Source organism: Miscanthus floridulus, chromosome 14 (genome assembly GCF_019320115.1).
Source record: "Miscanthus floridulus cultivar M001 chromosome 14, ASM1932011v1, whole genome shotgun sequence".
Classification (NCBI taxonomy): domain Eukaryota; kingdom Viridiplantae; phylum Streptophyta; class Magnoliopsida; order Poales; family Poaceae; genus Miscanthus; species Miscanthus floridulus.
The window spans coordinates 26,216,207-26,232,803 of NC_089593.1; the positions used below are offsets into that span (position 1 = coordinate 26,216,207).

The following is a 16,597-nucleotide window of genomic DNA, read 5'->3' on the forward strand; positions in this document are numbered from 1 at the left end:
CTTCAAAAAGGCGAATTCCGAGGCCGTGGAATCTTTGCTTCCTGCTGCGACAGGTACACGACCATATATGCTGCGAAAAGTAGTTAATCAGTTAGTGGTAATAAAAAAAGGCCTGGTCCAACAAAAAGGAGGGGTGATGGTAGTTGATCAACCAACGAATTAATTTTATTTATTTTTATTAATTCCATCCCTTGCCTGCTTCATGCTTGTTTTCTCTTTTCCCTCTCTGACAAGGAATAGGCATGCTTGCATTGGGCTTCTAGAATCCTAAAAAGGGTGTTAGTGCTGCTATAGTGACTAGTGAGTGAGGAATGTGTTCTTGACAAAAGTAGGGTAAAAAGCTAGCACTTTAGATCCAAGCGACAATAATATAATGCATACTGAACATTATCAAAAACATGTCGTTTGTTTTTGCACAAGCTAAGGTCCTCATATTTTAATGCAATTATTACTGTCACTTTTTCTATACTATAGAAAATAGTTGTTACTTTCCGTTTTCGTTTCAAGTAATTCCATTATTACTTCTCATGATCATGATCATCAAGCTACAAGATGCTATTTATTTATTTTTTTGTGAGAAAGAAGATGCAATTTTTTATTTGGTAATTATCATATAACATTTGTGGATCTAGTATATGTAAACTTATTAGGAAATAAATGTTTAATAAAATAATTAAAGCTTTTGTTCTAATAATAATGTATTTTTAGTTTTGTTCTCAGTTAAAATTTTATAATTTGAACCAAAATCGACAGAAGAACACATGTGCTTATATCAATAATGTGGCAGCTGTGATAACTTCATCGATCTCAAAATCTGCCAACTCGGTTTTTCAAATATACTTAAAACATGGGTATAGTATGATGAATATACATGTGTATATATTCAGAAGGATAAGTATACGTGCATGCATGATTGTCTACGTGCGCATCATTAAAAGAAAAGTAAACCCATCCTTGTTGCTTGGCGCCAACAAAACCAAGGAGGCAACTAATTAATCCTGACGCCTTCGTAGATCTTCCGTGGATGGTTACCAAAATATCAACGCGCTTAAACTAAGAAACTAGTAGAACTAACAACTAGAAGCAGACGTGTCTTTTCAAGTATTTGCATTGCTAGTCTGTCATGCTGTGGGGGGACACGACGAGAGCACTAGCTAGTGTAATTAACAAAACGCCGAGGAGGTTTGAGCAGGCGGCCGGAGGAGGACGAGAGGGAGTGCAGCGGGGAAGCTGCCCACCCACCTACCCACCACACTAGCTCATCCCTAGGGCTTAGCAATTACTGACACTCACCCCCGTCTTCTTCCCTTCCCTTCTTTCCGTCTCTCTCCTCCTCCTCCTACCTACCCGGTCAAATATCTTCCAGCTCATGCGCGCCCCCTCCCTCCCTGTCTCTCTCTTATAAACGCAGCCTCTTTTCTTTTCTATCGTCTCCTCTCCTCCACATGTAGCCGATGATACAAGTAGAGTACCACCCAACAGTGCTCACCACCACGCGCGCACTGCACTTTGTGGTGTGTTAGATAGTAGCTGAGCTAGGTAGCTTAGAGAGGAGCAGCAGCAGCAGCTAGCATGGGGAGGTCGCCGTGCTGCGAGAAGGCGCACACGAACAAGGGCGCCTGGACCAAGGAGGAGGACCAGCGGCTCGTCGCCTACATCAAGGCCCACGGCGAGGGCTGCTGGAGGTCGCTCCCCAAGGCGGCGGGCCTGCTGCGGTGCGGGAAGAGCTGCCGGCTCCGGTGGATCAACTACCTCCGCCCCGACCTCAAGCGCGGCAACTTCACCCAGGAGGAGGACGAACTCATCATCAAGTTCCACCAGATCCTCGGAAACAAGTACGTCTAATCTGTTTCAAAAAGACTCACTCAACTGCATGAATAATCTGTAATTTCACAAAGATTCTTGTATTAATGAAATGGAATGCACAGGTGGTCGCTGATCGCCGCCCGGCTGCCGGGGCGGACGGACAACGAGATCAAGAACTACTGGAACACGCACATCAAGCGCAAGCTCATCGCCCGTGGCATCGACCCACGGACGCACCAGCCGGCGAGTGCGGCTGCCGCCGTTGCACCGGCCGCCGCCGCGGCGCCAAGCAGCCATCTCCACCATGGCGATGACAAGGCGGTGGTGGTGCGGTCCAGCTGCGGCTCCCGAGACAGCAGCGACTATGACAGCACGTCCGGGTCCGTGCCGCACCAGCTTGGCCTTGGCGGCGGCATCGACCTCAACCTGTCCTTAAGCCCGCCGACGAGCCAACCGTTATCCCCAGCCGCCGCCAACTAGCCAGCACTGGCGCCGAGCTAATCGTAGCAAGCGGATATGGCCAAGGGAGTGAGTGGTGCACCTCTGCCCGGCCTGCGAAGGCCGACGACGATGGTTGTTATTAGCTCCTCCTCCTCGTCGTCGTCTTCTTCCATGCAGGCGACTGGCCGGAAGATCTAATTAAAGAGAGAGTGTATCTGAGAGAGAATGAAAGCTCATGTCTGTTAGATCATCAGATCGGACGCTGTAAAATTTCACCATGCATGCATGAGGAACCCTGCGGCCTCTCTTAATTTTTTAGACTAAATTAAATATTTATGATGATGAGTTGATGACTCACCATTGCTTTGCAGCTTCACCAAAATATAGGCTTATTTTGTTCCTTCTTGCCTTTTGATGCACGCTGCATGCTAGAGACACTAGTTCAGCATTTCCACCCTTTTTTTCTTCGGTTAGCTAGTGTGACCATCTTTTTCTCCAACATACATCAATTCCGAACGCTTCCGAAGCATCTTCTCGGTGGCGAGAAATGGCAAAAACTCTAGTGATGTCCCACGGAATTAGGGTCTGTTTAGTTCCCAGTTTTGCCAAAACTTTTGTTGTTTTATCTCATTTTTTGGCAAAATGGATCTAAACACCATGAGCAAAAAAGAGCAAAGCTTGGATTGCAAAACTTTTGGTATTTGGGAGCCAAGAGGCCCAAAACTTGGCAAAGACATGTGTGTGTGTGTGTGTGGGGGGGGGGGGGGGGGGAGCCGGATGCCCACTACCCCGCACCCACCCACCCCGCACTCACTCCCCACCGCGCAAACCCTAGCTCCGCCCGCCGCTCTCGCTCTCAGCCACCGCGGCCGACCAGATCCAGCTCCTCCTCGCCGCCCCCAGATCCAGCTTGTCCTCCCCGTCCACCAGATCTAGATCCATGCATCGCAGATGGACGGCTTTAACGGCGACAGCTACAGCAACGGCGACGACGACCGCACTAGGGACTTCTGTCGCAGCCTGATCCGTATTCCTCCGTCGGCGGCTACGACATCTTCAACGACGCGGCATATCCCTTTCCGGGATCGAGCAGCGTCAATGCTCCCCGGGTGGACATGGCGGCGCTCGACCTCAACTCCCATGTCGAAGGGTGGCCCGGAATGGCGGGCTATGAGGGCCTCCTTCGCTCCGTCCCACAAGGTGGAGGCATCGGCGGCAGCATGGGCCCCCCTCCCATTCGCGTTCGCAGCGGCAGTCATACCCTCAGCTTACGCATGGCTCGCAGTAGCAGTGGAGGAGGCGCCACGGCCGCTTGCGCCTTGTCGTCATCCTCCGGTGGTGGTTGTGCCCCTCCCTTGCCTCCTGTGACCGCTGGCGTGCGCGGTTCGTGTGGATCTGCATCCGGCGTGCCTGCTAGATCCAGGAGCCACGGTGGACGTTGACGACCCGCGACGACAGCTGTTGCGTAAGACAACTTCAACTTCAACAATCACAATGTAGCTGAAGACGACGAGATCCAACAGATCTTTCCGAACGCTCAAGTCATGGTATATTTTCAAACCCAGAAAAATATGCTATGTGTTGGATTATTGCCGTTTTTGTAATGTATGTACCTATTGTTGCTATGCATGGATTAGGCTAGAGTCGACAGGGGAAATTAGTCAGATCGAAATACCAGGACACTGTGAAATTTGGGTTGACCAAATTAATAAGGGTAACTGCGTGAGAGGAGTCATGAACAAGACAAGGATGAACGAGGTCATAGGAAGGTATTATGCAGCAACCAATTTGGTCCATGATAGAGTGCAAATCGCTAATAGGATTAGACAATTGAAGGGATATTGGCAATTCATACAAAGGTTGCGCAACGACACTGGCTTAGGCCGTAGAGCTAATGGCACTATTGATGCAACTGGTCAGTGGTGGGAAGACAACACTAAGGTAATTGTAAAGTTGCTTGTTTGCTGTTTTGCATGTAGTAAGTTGTACACTAGCTCACAATGATAGTTCTGCAGGGCCACCCAGACCGGAAGAAATGTAAGTTGGGGTGGCCAGATTACATTGATGAATTGAACCAAATGTTCCATGGTGTAGCTGTTGATGGCTCCACCTCATTTGTTGCCGGAGAAAGTATGACTGTGGTTGAGGAAGACGAGGAGGACGCACCTAAGGACCCTGATGTGCAGACCCCTGTTAGACTCTGTATTTGCACTATCATTTGAACTATGTTTGGTATTTGCAATATGTCTATTGTGTTTGAACTATGTCACTTGTACTGTGTGTTGAATTTCAATTATGATTGTGATGTGAGCATGTTCACTTTTTATTGGCATATGTAACTGAGTTTGTATTGCATTTATGTGTCAGGATGGTAATTCAACAAGGGATGGGGACAATTCTGATGAGTCAAGTGATAAGGAAATCTTCAGACTTGTTCTTGAGGATGATGACAACGATTTTATGAATGGTATGCTTCTATATGCTATTCACCATGCAATTGCTGCAATAGGGCTAAGAGAAGGAAACCAATGCTAACTGGACTGGAATGGGTAGAGAGAAAGCTAGGAGATAGAAACATCTACTACAACATGTTTAGAATGAGCCCAACTGTGTTCGATCGACTGTATGATCTACTGGTAGAGTCATATTGCCTAAAATCTAGTACCAATAGTACCTCAGTTGAGGCTTTAGGAATATTCCTATGGATGCTTGGAGCACCACAGTCAGTTAGTCAAGCTGAGGACATCATTAAGCCGGTGGACCTAGAATTCAGAACAATTCATCCTAGATTGAAAAGCCCTAGGTTCCATCCCTTCTTCAACAATTGTATTGGAGCAATAGATGGCACTCACATACCATGTGTGGTGCCAAGTAATAAGCTAGTTCAGCACATGTGCCGTACGGGCATGACAACACAAAATGTGCGGGCTGTTTGTGACTTTGACATGAGGTTCACATTTGTTCTTGCTAGATGGCCTAGTTCTGTACATGATATGAGAGTATTCACTGATGCTATGACCAAGTACAGCCATGTCTTTCCATATCCACCCACAAGTAAACACCTTCCTACTGTTGCATTTGTAGCTTCTACTTGAACTAGGTGAAACTTACAAAATTGTTTCATTGTGTAGGAAAATTTTACCTGGTGTACTCCGGCTACCCAAACCGTCCAGGTTACCTTGTGCCCTACAAGGGAACCAAGTACCATCTTCCAAAGTATCAAGATGGCCCCGAGCCACAAGGTAAAAAAGCGATCTTCAACTACGCACATTCATCTCTTAGAAATGTTAGCGAGAGGTCATTTGGTGTTTTGAAGATGAAGTGAAGGATTTTGTTGCAAATGCCAATTTATGCACCTCATAAGCAAAGCCAAGTTATCGTTGCATGCATGACACTCCATAACTTCATTAGAACGACTAGAATAGTGGATAGGGACTTTGATCGTTGTGATCGTAATGAGAACTATGTTCCACCTGAAGCATCGGCCTCTCATCCACGTACTCGTCAAACACCGACAAGGGATGAATCTGCAATGATGAATGCTTTCCGTGACTCGATTGCCCAATTGAAATGGTGTACTTCAAATGTAATGTGTACGAGTGATTTGTATAGTTGAGGACAATTGAGTTCTATACTTGAACTATTCAATAATTGTGCAATAAAGTGTAATATTTGATTGTTTGAAAACACTGCCAGACATGCAGCAAGAGCTAGCAGCAGCAATGGCGAGCAGCAGAAGTGCTTGCAGCAAGCGGTTGCGAGCAGTAGCAGCAATGTCAAGCAACAGCAATAAGCCCAGCATGCAGCATGCATGGCTTTGTATGGGTGACAATTAATGAACCAAATCATGCATTAAATGGGGCAAATCAGTCTTTGTTTGGTGCAGTGCTAAAGTTTTGCCATGTATCTAAACACCAAGATGTAAAGTTTGAATGCCCTCGGAGCCGCAAGGTAAAAAAGAGATCTTCAACTATGCACATTCATCTCTTAGAAATGTTATCGTGAGGTCGTTTGGAGTTTTGAAGATGAAGTGAAGGATTTTGTTGCAAATGCCGAGTTATGCACCTCATAAGCAAAGCCAAATTATCATTGCATGCATGACACTCCATAACTTCATTAGAAAGAGTGGAATAGTGGATATTGACTTTGATCGGTGTGATCATAATGAGAACTATGTTCCACCTAAAGCATCGGCCTCTCAGCCACGTACTCATCAAACGTCGGCAAGGGATGAATCTGCAATGATGAATGCTTTCCGTGACTTGATTGCCCTTGGTTTTTTAAATCGATCATGACAATTGAAATTGTGTACTTCAAATGTAACGTGTATGAGTGATTTGTATACTTGAGGACAATTGAGTTCTGTACTTGAACTATTCAATAATTGTTCAATAAAGTGTAATATTTGATTGTTTGGAAACACTGTCAGGCATGCAGCAAGTGCTAGCAGCAGCAATGGCGAGCAGCAGAAGTGCTAGCAGCAAGCGGTTGTGAGCAGTAGCAGCAAGGGCAAGCAGCAGCAACAAGCCTAGCATGCAGCATGCATGGCTTTGCATGGGTGACAATTAATGAACCAAATCATGCATTAAATGGGGGCAAATCAGTCTTTGTTTGGTACTGTGCTAAAGTTTTGCCATGCATCTAAACACCAAGATGTAAAGTTTGAATGCCTAATGATTAGCAGCAAAAGATTAGGGCTAAAAGTTTTACCATTCCAAAAGCATCTAAACACCCCCTTAATCACAAAGGTAACTATATTTTAATGTTAGATTTATTTCCTTTTAGTTCAGAATTTTGATATCTATATAATGTTTTCTCTCTCGTTTCTTTTTTTTTTATTCATTTCTCTCTCGTTTCTACTTACTGGCTACTCTCCCTCTGACCCAAAGCATAAATCAATTTATAGATAAATATCTAAAGTGATATAATGGTTTACATGCTACAACAAATTGAAAGAACACCAAATTTTATAACATGTCCGGTAAGTTAATAAAGATCATCCTTGTGTTTGCCACTAAAACACATAGTCCTTGTGATTATTAAAAACTGTTGCTGCTTAAAACTTAATTATTCAGTTTCAACAATAAATAAAGATCTAAACTGGCTTGTAATAATTTAAATCCTAGTGAGTGCCCTGCATTGTCCCTGAAGCTAGCCTATTGCTGCAAGAAGATGCCGGATGGTGCAACCTTAGCTGTCTCCTATGGTCTCTCACCTACCACATCAAGTTCAGAGGGTAGTGAAATTGGCGGGAGAATCGCTCAAGATATCTCTTGCGTGGGAACATGATATGGCACAAGGCCCCGTTCGCTTCCTGAGGAATGACCCCCGTGAAGAACTCCGGGTCAGATTCATTACTTAATTTATACTAAGTTTTTCATGTCCGGAATAGTTCCTTGCATCATATCGGCTAACCAAACGGAGCCTAACAGAGAACAAAATTACCAATGGAACGTTTGCTGCGAGGGAGTGTCTCCGAGAAAATTAAGTGGGGTGAATATAAATATTCATACTTTCACATTAGTATTCCATATAGGAGTATATTATAATGATTTTTTAGGTTCGACACCAAAGACCACTACTATATATAGAACACACACCATCCCTACTGACCTACTCAGGTTGGTAAAAGAAATCGTTTTGGACAAGGTTTAGGTCAAACGTTTGCAATGTAAATCTCGTATGACTTTTAAGTTGTTGAGTTTGGAAATGTGAACCATATGAATAAATTTGTCTTGAAAAATACTTTCATAAAAATATGCGTATATCATTTTTTATTATTTTTTATAAAAATAAGAAGTCAAATGATGGACCAGGGTCCTAGGGGTTCCCTATGGGAGTTCTTCCCGGATGGGTCCTAGGATGGCCCATGATCTGTTGAAGGACGCGAGACAAGGTGGCATGGACTTTAAGCTATTCCAGATCAACTTAGTCGGCTAACTATGAAAGCTAGATTCTGTAATAGGACTATGACTCTTCTCTTGTAACCGACTAGGACTAGATACATGCCCTTACCCTCTCCTCTATATAAAGAGAGGTACGACACACCCCCTTGTAACCCTAACAATCATACGATCAATCCAACACAAAAGGCTACATGCCAATTGGACGTAAGGGCTATTACTCGACAAGAGGGCCCGGACCAGTATAAATCGTTCGTCTCTTTGCATTTACTGTCGATTTCTGCGTACGCCGAAGCCCTTTGAACATCGTACCGTGTAACCCCATAATGACTTGCCGGTCATCAAACACAGCTAGCACGCCAGGTAGGGGCTTTTGGCGACTTCGCAATCGAGAGCTCGACGACCTCGACAATACGATTTTCTCGGCGGCTACCACCTTCATCTTTGGCTCCTAGATCTGCAAGACAGACGACAACGGCAAGCTCCAAAGTCACCTCATGGAGATCCTGGCGCCTCAAGCTTCACCAGATGTCTCAATGATCACACTAGATCAACTCGGCGAGTAGTTTTCACACCTCTCAAATTCCGATTCAACTCGAACTCAGGAGGTCACCATCAACCATGACTCTTGCTCGGTCACATCACTTTTGTCCGGTTTGGAGATCCCATCTGAAGTCCAACTCGAAGACCCAGTTTGTTTTCCACTCGGACTCAAGAATTCGGCATCAATCTATTGAAATACGATTAGCCACCTCGTGCAGTCTGAGCAAGAAATCCCTCTTGCGGGTGCCCAAAGAGGATTGGATCTATCCATCACACCCGAAGGAGGCATTGTTCACTGGCCGGGTGCTCGACCTCACTTCTTTAACAGATCCATCTTGTCTAGTTGGCATGGTGGAGCTCTTGCCTTATCAGGACGACAACACTCTTCCAGCATACAACAACGATCATGATTCTACAGAGATCTTAGACATTGCGATGACTGTAGAATATAGAACTCACTCGGCCACGAAGCACTCCAGAGAAGTCATCATGGTTGGGCAACCACCTCAGATCCCTATGCCTAACCCACTAGATATCCAAGATGGAGAGGAAACCTTGTCTGACATCTCCCTGGACACTGCACCACCCAACAGAGAGACGGATGAGCAGAAGACGGCTAGGGAAAGGAAGAATAGAGCTCGATAGGCTCAACGTAACTGCGCCCAACACAGCAGGAAGGAGTGACAGTGGTATCAATCGGCTTGTTAAGACGTTGAACGACGGTGCTTGGCTGCAGAGGCAGCGTATGAATAGCGTCTATGGGATGAAGAAGTGGAATGACAGCTCCAAGACCATGATGCCATCACAGCCTCTGCATCACGCAACCTTGAGACTAAATTCATGGAAGTAGCTGGCCATAGGGTCTTTACCATGCCCTACGCCAACATGTACTCCCTAGTAGAGGAGATGGCGGTCATAGAAACCCTACTCTAGATCAGCAACGACTCAAAGTCATTTTGAAATCAACAGTCCTTTAGATGCAGGCTGCAAAAGCAACATCTCAAGCTAACCCTTCCCGAGGAACAGAGGCGCGGGCACCAGCCCACTCTCATCTTGGACCGCAGGGTAACCAAGGAGGAGAACAACGAGTACCAGCCCACTCCCGTCTAGGACCGTAGGTTAACTAGAATAGGAATTTGGGTGCCGCGCAGGAGGAGAATCAAGGAAGGTAGAGGCAAGTCTGAGTACAGAGAAGCCTGTATCCCACCGAACAGGTTCCCATGTTTCTCTGATAGACTACTCTTTGTGTGGCTTCCCTATAAGTTTCACCAGATGTCTCAATGATCACACTAGATCAACTCGGCGAGAAGTTTTCACACCTCTCAAATTCTGATTCAACTCGAACTCAGGAGGTCACCATCAACCATGACTCTTGCTCGGTCACATCACTTTTGTCCGGTTTGGAGATCCCATCTGAAGTCCAACTCGAAGACCCAATTTGTTTTCCACTCGGACTCAAGAATTCGGCATCAATCTATCGAAATACGATTAGCCACCTCGTGCAGTCTGAGCAAGAAATCCCTCTTGCGGGTGCCCAAAGAGGATTGGATCTATCCATCACACCCGAAGGAGGCATCGTTCATTGGCCGGGTGCTCGACCTCACTTCTTTAACAGATCCATCTTGTCTAGTTGGCATGGTGGAGCTCTTGCCTTATCAGGACGACAACACTCTTCCAGCATACAACAACGATCACGATTCTACAGAGATCTTGGACATTGCGATGACTGTAGAATATAGAACTCACTCGGCCACGAAGCACTCCAAAGAAGTTGTCATGGCTGGGCAACCACCTCAGATCCCTATGCCTAACCCACTAGATATCCAAGATGGAGAGGAAACCTTGTCTGACATCTCCCTGGACACTGCACCACCCAACAGAGAGACGGATGAGCAGAAGACGGCTAGGGAAAGGAAGAATAGAGCTCGATAGGCTCAACGTAACTGCACCCAACACAGCAGGAAAGAGTGACAGTGGTATCAATCGGCTTGTTAAGACGTTGAACGACAGTGCTTGGCTGCAGAGGCAGCGTATGAATAGCGTCTATGGGATGAAGAAGTGGAATGACAGCTCCAAGACCGTGATGCCATCACAGCCTCTGCATCACGCAACCTTGAGACTAAATTCATGGAAGTAGCTGGCCATAGGGTCTTTACCATGCCCTACGCCAACATGTACTCCCTAGTAGAGGAGATGGCGGTCATAGAAACCCTACTCTAGATCAGCAACGACTCAAAGTCATTTTGAAATCAACAGTCCTTTAGATGCAGGCTACAAAAGCAACATCTCAAGCTAACCCTTCCCGAGGAACAGAGGCGCGGGCACCAGCCCACTCTCATCTTGGACCGCAGGGTAACCAAGGAGGAGAACAGCGAGTACCAGCCCACTCCCGTCTAGGACCGTAGGTTAACTAGAATAGGAATTTGGGTGCCGCGTAGGAGGAGAATCAAGGAAGGTAGAGGCAAGTCCGAGTACAGAGAAGCCTGTATCCCACCGAACAGGTTCCCATGTTTCTCTGATAGACTACTCTTTGTGTGGCTTCCCTATAAGTTTAAGCCATCAAACCATACCAAGTACGATGGGAAGATAGAACCCAACTAATTGTTGCGCATCTACTCTCAGTCCATCAAGTTGGCAGGCAGCAATGTCGACATCAAAGTATTATATTTTCCCATGGCACTCAGTACTGTGCCTCTTGCCTGGTTTGATAGACTAAGAGCCCGCTCCATTGATACTTGGGGACAACTTCAACACAAATTCTGTGAAAATGTTTGCGGTGTCCTCACCCACCCAAGTACTCGTAACGAGCTTAGAACTTGCAAACATAAAGCAGATGAATCCTTCCAGCAATATTATCACTGCTTTGCTGAAATACAAGCCTAAGTCTTCGATATCACAGATAGAGAGGTGATAGATCACTTTGCCAATGGGATTAAATACAAGTGGCAGTTTGAAAAATTCTACGACGACAATCCAGAGACCGCTGAGGAATTCAAGCATACAGTGCAAAAGATGATTGCATTTGAAGAGTGCACTCACGAACGATTCCCACGCGGCCCACAAGTAAGAGGTAACGACCCTAGAAGCAATCAGGGTGGACAATCCGCCAGAAACAGAGGACCCGACAACACCCTTGCTTCCATGGATAGGTCCAAGAAGTCTAATAAGAATAACAAGAAGTTCGAAGACCTCAAGAATTTACCCTGCCCTTTCCACAAGAACGCCAAGCACACGGCGGCCGAGTGCAGACAACTCCAAGAACTAGGTTTTTATGCCAAAACCAACAAAGGCAAGGATAAAACTAATAACAACAAAGATGGAGACGACAACACTGACCCTGGCTTCCAACAGTCCAAGGGCCAAATTGTAGTAATCTTTGTGGGGTTACCGGTTTCATCAAACAAGCGCTCTGGGAAGTTGGCTCTTCGGGATATCATGGCAGGAGAACCTTCAACACGAAAGTACCTTAATTGGTTCGAGTACCCGATCTAGTTTTCTAGGAAAGATCAATGGACTAGCATGACTAATGTCGGCCACTATCCACTCGTCCTGGGTCCAACAATAGCCGGCACGACAGTTCCCAAGGTCCTGATCAACGGTGGCGTAGGATTGAACATAATATTTGCAGACACGCTAAAGAAGATAGGTCAGGATTTTACCAGCCTACTCACTCCCACTGATGTCCCTTTCTATGGGATAGTACCCAGCAAGGCTGCCATGCCACTCGGACGGATCACGCTCCCGGTAATGTTTGGCACCCCAAATAATTTCTGAATGGAGTTCATCTAGTTCGAGGTAGTTGACTTCGAATCATCATACCATGCTATCTTCGGTTGACCCACTTTGGCCAAGTTCATTGCCTATGTATTACCCGTGCCTCTTGCTCAAGATGCTAGGTCCCAATGGTGTACTCTCCTTTTGAGGTGACCTCAAGCACTCATATGATTGCGACACGGAAGCCATCTAGATCGCAGCTAGAACGCAGTAAGCCTATGAAGTACAAGAAATTGCCAACATTGCACAACAAACTAAACTAGAAGACATGGAGATTCTGACTAAGAAGGTGGGAATCATTGCCCCACCCTCTAAGACGGATACCATCGAGATTGATTTGGCTACTAGTGATCCCTCTAAGATGGCTATCATCAGCGCCCACCTCTCCAAAGAATAGGACCTCACGCTCACCAACTTTCTCAGGGAAAACAAGGATATCTTTACATAGAAGCCGGTTGATATGTCGGGTGTTCTAAGAGAGTTGGCTAAGCACAAATTGGATTTAAATCCCGGTTCAAAGCCGGTTAAGCAAAGACTATGACTGTTCTCACCTAATAAGAAAGCGCCAATGAAGAAGGAAATCACCAAGCTATTGGTAGCTGGGTTCATTAGAGAAATTCTTCACCCTGACTGGCAAGCCAATCCTGTACTCATCCAGAGGAAGAACTCGAAAGAGTGGTGCATGTGTGTTGACTACAAAGATCTCAACAAGCACTGCCCGAAGGATCCCTTCGGCTTACCTTGCATTGATCAGATCATAGACTCCATGGTCGGGCTAGCTCTTTTATCCTTCCTTGATTGCTACTCGGGTTACCATCAAATTACCCTCCGAAAAGAAGATCAGAGCAAGACATCCTTAATCACTCCGTTTGGTGCCTACTGTTACACAACCATGTCCTTTGAGTTAAAAAACACCGGTGCAACCTATCAGTGGGCTATCTAGGCATGCCTAAGTGAACAGATCGGTCATAATGTAGAAGCCTACGTGGATGATGTCATCGTCAAGACCAAGGATCCCTCTACTCTGATCGCAGACCTAAAGCAAACCTTTGACAATCTTCATGAGTACAAGTGGAAGCTTAACCCAACCAAGTGTGTGTTTGGAGTTCCTTCTGGACAGCTATTTGGTTTCCTCATGAGCCATCGGGGTATCAAAGCTAGCATGAAATAGATTCAAGCAATCACTCAGATGACTCAACCTCATTGCATCAAAGATGTTCAGAAACTTACAGGGTGCATGGCAGCCCTCAATCGTTTTATCTCGTGACTCAGGGAGAAAGGTCTGCCCTTCTTTAAGTTGTTGAAAAAGACAAGCAAGTTTGAGTGGACAATTAAAGCTGACAAAGCCTTCTAGAAGCTCAAAGAGTGCCTGTCCACCTCTCCAATTCTTACTCCACCCAAGAAGCATGAACCACTCCTACTTTACATTGCAGCTACTACTACGGTAGTTATGTCGGGCATCAGTATTAGGGATACTTGAAAGAAGGAAGCTAATGGCCACAAACGCTAACTCCCTCGGATGGTCAAGAGCATATCTTGGTCTCACCCGGCCCTGAGGGCATGGGCTCCATCTCGCCTGACCTCTCAGGTGAGAGCCCCATCATGGCCGACCCCAAGGGCGAGAGCCCCGTCATGTCTGGCCTCAAGAGCGCAGGCTCCGTCTCGTCCGACCCCGAGGGCATGGGCTCTGTCTCGCCTGACCCTAAGGATGCGGGCTTTGCCTCATCTGACCCCCAAGGGGTTGGGCTCCCTCTTGCCCGATGGAGGTCCGTACCATCCCCAACCACTACGGGTCTGAAAGTACGAGTCCGGTCTCAAACTTCTGACGCAAGAAGGGGAGCAGGCTTGTCTTGACATGACCTACGGCCACAACAGGCCACGTCTAAGGATGCACATCACCAATAGCATAGGGCGTGCCAGTGCTGTACTACCTACTCCCCATATGGCCTCAGGCGGATACACCAACAAGCCATACCGTCCACTAGGACGGGATGGAGCACCATGACCGGCTGACGATGCCCGCGTACGGCGTTAGTGACGAATAGGGCCATGACGTGGAACCATCCCCATCGTCATCTATAGGGTCGGTGGGATCCATGTGAAAGAGATGGAAGACGCTGCTATGCCAGAAGCCTTTGTCTCCTCATCTCTTTCTCTCTCTCTGATATAACCTGCATTTTCCCCTTCATCTATAAAAGGGGAAGAAGGGCACCCCATGAAGGGACAATTTCGGGAGATATCTAACACATCTGAGTGGCAAAAGGCTTAGATGCTCAACAGTAGACAGAGAGCTCAACCAGACTCACTTTTTTCCATCAGAGACATGGGACCTTCTCCCTCTCTTGCTTGTTTGTAACCCCTACTACAAACCAAGTGTCGGTAACATGAGTAGCAGCAGACTGGACGTAGGGACGTTCTGCCAAAACCGGTATAAATCCTTGTGTCCTCCGAGCACAACCATCCGAGTCACACACGCAAAATAGAAGTTTATTAGCTGGTGATTCGAAACACCAACAAGTGAGCACGACAATAGTTGTGGAGCAGGCTAAAGAAGGGCATGTATATAAGGTACAATGACCTGTCTATTATATTAGCGAGGTGCTATCAGACTCCAAGGCCAAGTACCCACATGTGCAAAAGCTCCTCTATGCCCTCTTAATTACTTCACACAAGCTACGCCACTACTTTGATGAGCACAATGTAACAATGGTATCCGACTTCCCACTTGGCGATATCTTATGCAACTGGGATGCAACAGGATTCATATCCAAGTGGTCAATTGAACTCAAAGCTCAGAACATTGAGTTCGTTACCCGCAAGGCTATCAAATCTCAAGTCTTGCTGATTTCATAGCCGAGTGGACCGAAGCCCAGCAGCCTACTCCAACAGTTATCCTCGACCATTAGAAGATGTATTTCAATGGTTCCCTCAAGCTAGGAGGTGCAGGCGCTGGCATTCTCTTCATATCTTTGGATGGAAAGCAGCTTAAATATGACCTACAAATACTTTGGCCTGCTACCAACAATGAAGCCGAGTATGAGGCCCTCCTTCATGGCCTTCGAGTAGCAGTCTCACTAGGCATCAAGCTTTTACTCGTCTATGGCGACTCCTCGGTGGTCATCAACCAGGTTAACAAGGATTGGGACTACACCAAGGAAACCATGGACGCTTACTGCGCAGAAGTCTGTAAACTTGAGAAACACTTCCAAGGTCTAGAAAACCTCCATGTTATGGGAGATCTCAACGTTGTAGCTGACGCTTTGGCCAAACTAGGATTAGACAGAGCCTAGGTACCCCCTGATGTGTTCGTACAGAAACTCCAAGTCCCTTCAATCAAGCAAGAAGCCTCCACACCCACAAGTACCTTGACTCCTGATGTCCAGGTACTAGTGGTTAACCCAGCATAGACGTAAGTATTTATTGATTACATCCGAGATCATAAGTTGCCCGACAACAAGGTAGAAGTAGAGCTGATCACGCACAGAAGTAAGAATTACGTCTTAGTTAGAGACAGGCTCTACCGACGGGGCGCATCATCTGGTGTCCTCCTCAAATGCATTACACCTGAAGAAGGGTAGCAGATCTTGGAGGAAATCTACTCTAGGTGCTGTGGTAATCACGCAACTTCTAGGACTTTAGTTGGCAAGGCTTTCAGATTTGGGTACTATTGGCCTACAACACTCAATGACGTAGAAGAGTTAGTGCAACACTGCAAGGGATGTCAGTTCTTTGCCAAACAAGCCCATGTTCCAGCTCACAACCTTATCTGCATCCCTCTATCATGTCCTTTTTCATGCTGGGAGCTTGACATGGTTGGACCCATCAAATGAGCACCCGGTGATTTCGAGTACATCTACGTAGCTATTGTTAAGTCTACCAAGTAGATGGAGTACAAGCCACTTGTCAAGTTCAATGCTACAAAGGCAGTTGAATTCATGCAAGACATCATGTACCGGTTCGGTATGCCCAATCAAATCATTACAGATCTTGGCTCACCCTTTATAGCTATTGAGTTCAAAAGTTGGGCACAAGATTGTGGCATCAGCATCGACTACGCTTCCATAGCCCATCCTCAAACAAACGGCCAAGTAGAGCGGGCTAACGGGCTACTCCTAGCTAGATTAAAGCCC

General features: G+C 46.4%; 1 protein-coding gene across 1 annotated transcript; it reads left to right on the forward strand.

The window, feature by feature from the left end:
* Positions 1-1,398: 1,398 nt before the first annotated feature.
* LOC136505130 (myb-related protein Zm38-like) lies at positions 1,399-2,577 on the forward strand. Its single transcript, XM_066500231.1, has 2 exons — positions 1,399-1,835; positions 1,929-2,577. Exons 1-2 carry the CDS (start codon positions 1,573-1,575, stop codon positions 2,284-2,286), a joined length of 621 nt encoding a protein of 206 aa, XP_066356328.1. The 5' UTR covers positions 1,399-1,572; the 3' UTR covers positions 2,287-2,577.
* The last annotated feature ends 14,020 nt before the right edge of the window (positions 2,578-16,597 follow it).

Bases quoted from the DNA above. Each gene is read 5' to 3' on its own strand.
- LOC136505130 (XM_066500231.1), top strand. From the start codon at position 1,573: ATGGGGAGGTCGCCGTGCTGCGAGAAGGCGCACACGAACAAGGGCGCC. The intron at 1,836-1,928 runs GTACGTCTAATC...TGGAATGCACAG, and splicing joins CACCAGATCCTCGGAAACAA to GTGGTCGCTGATCGCCGCCC.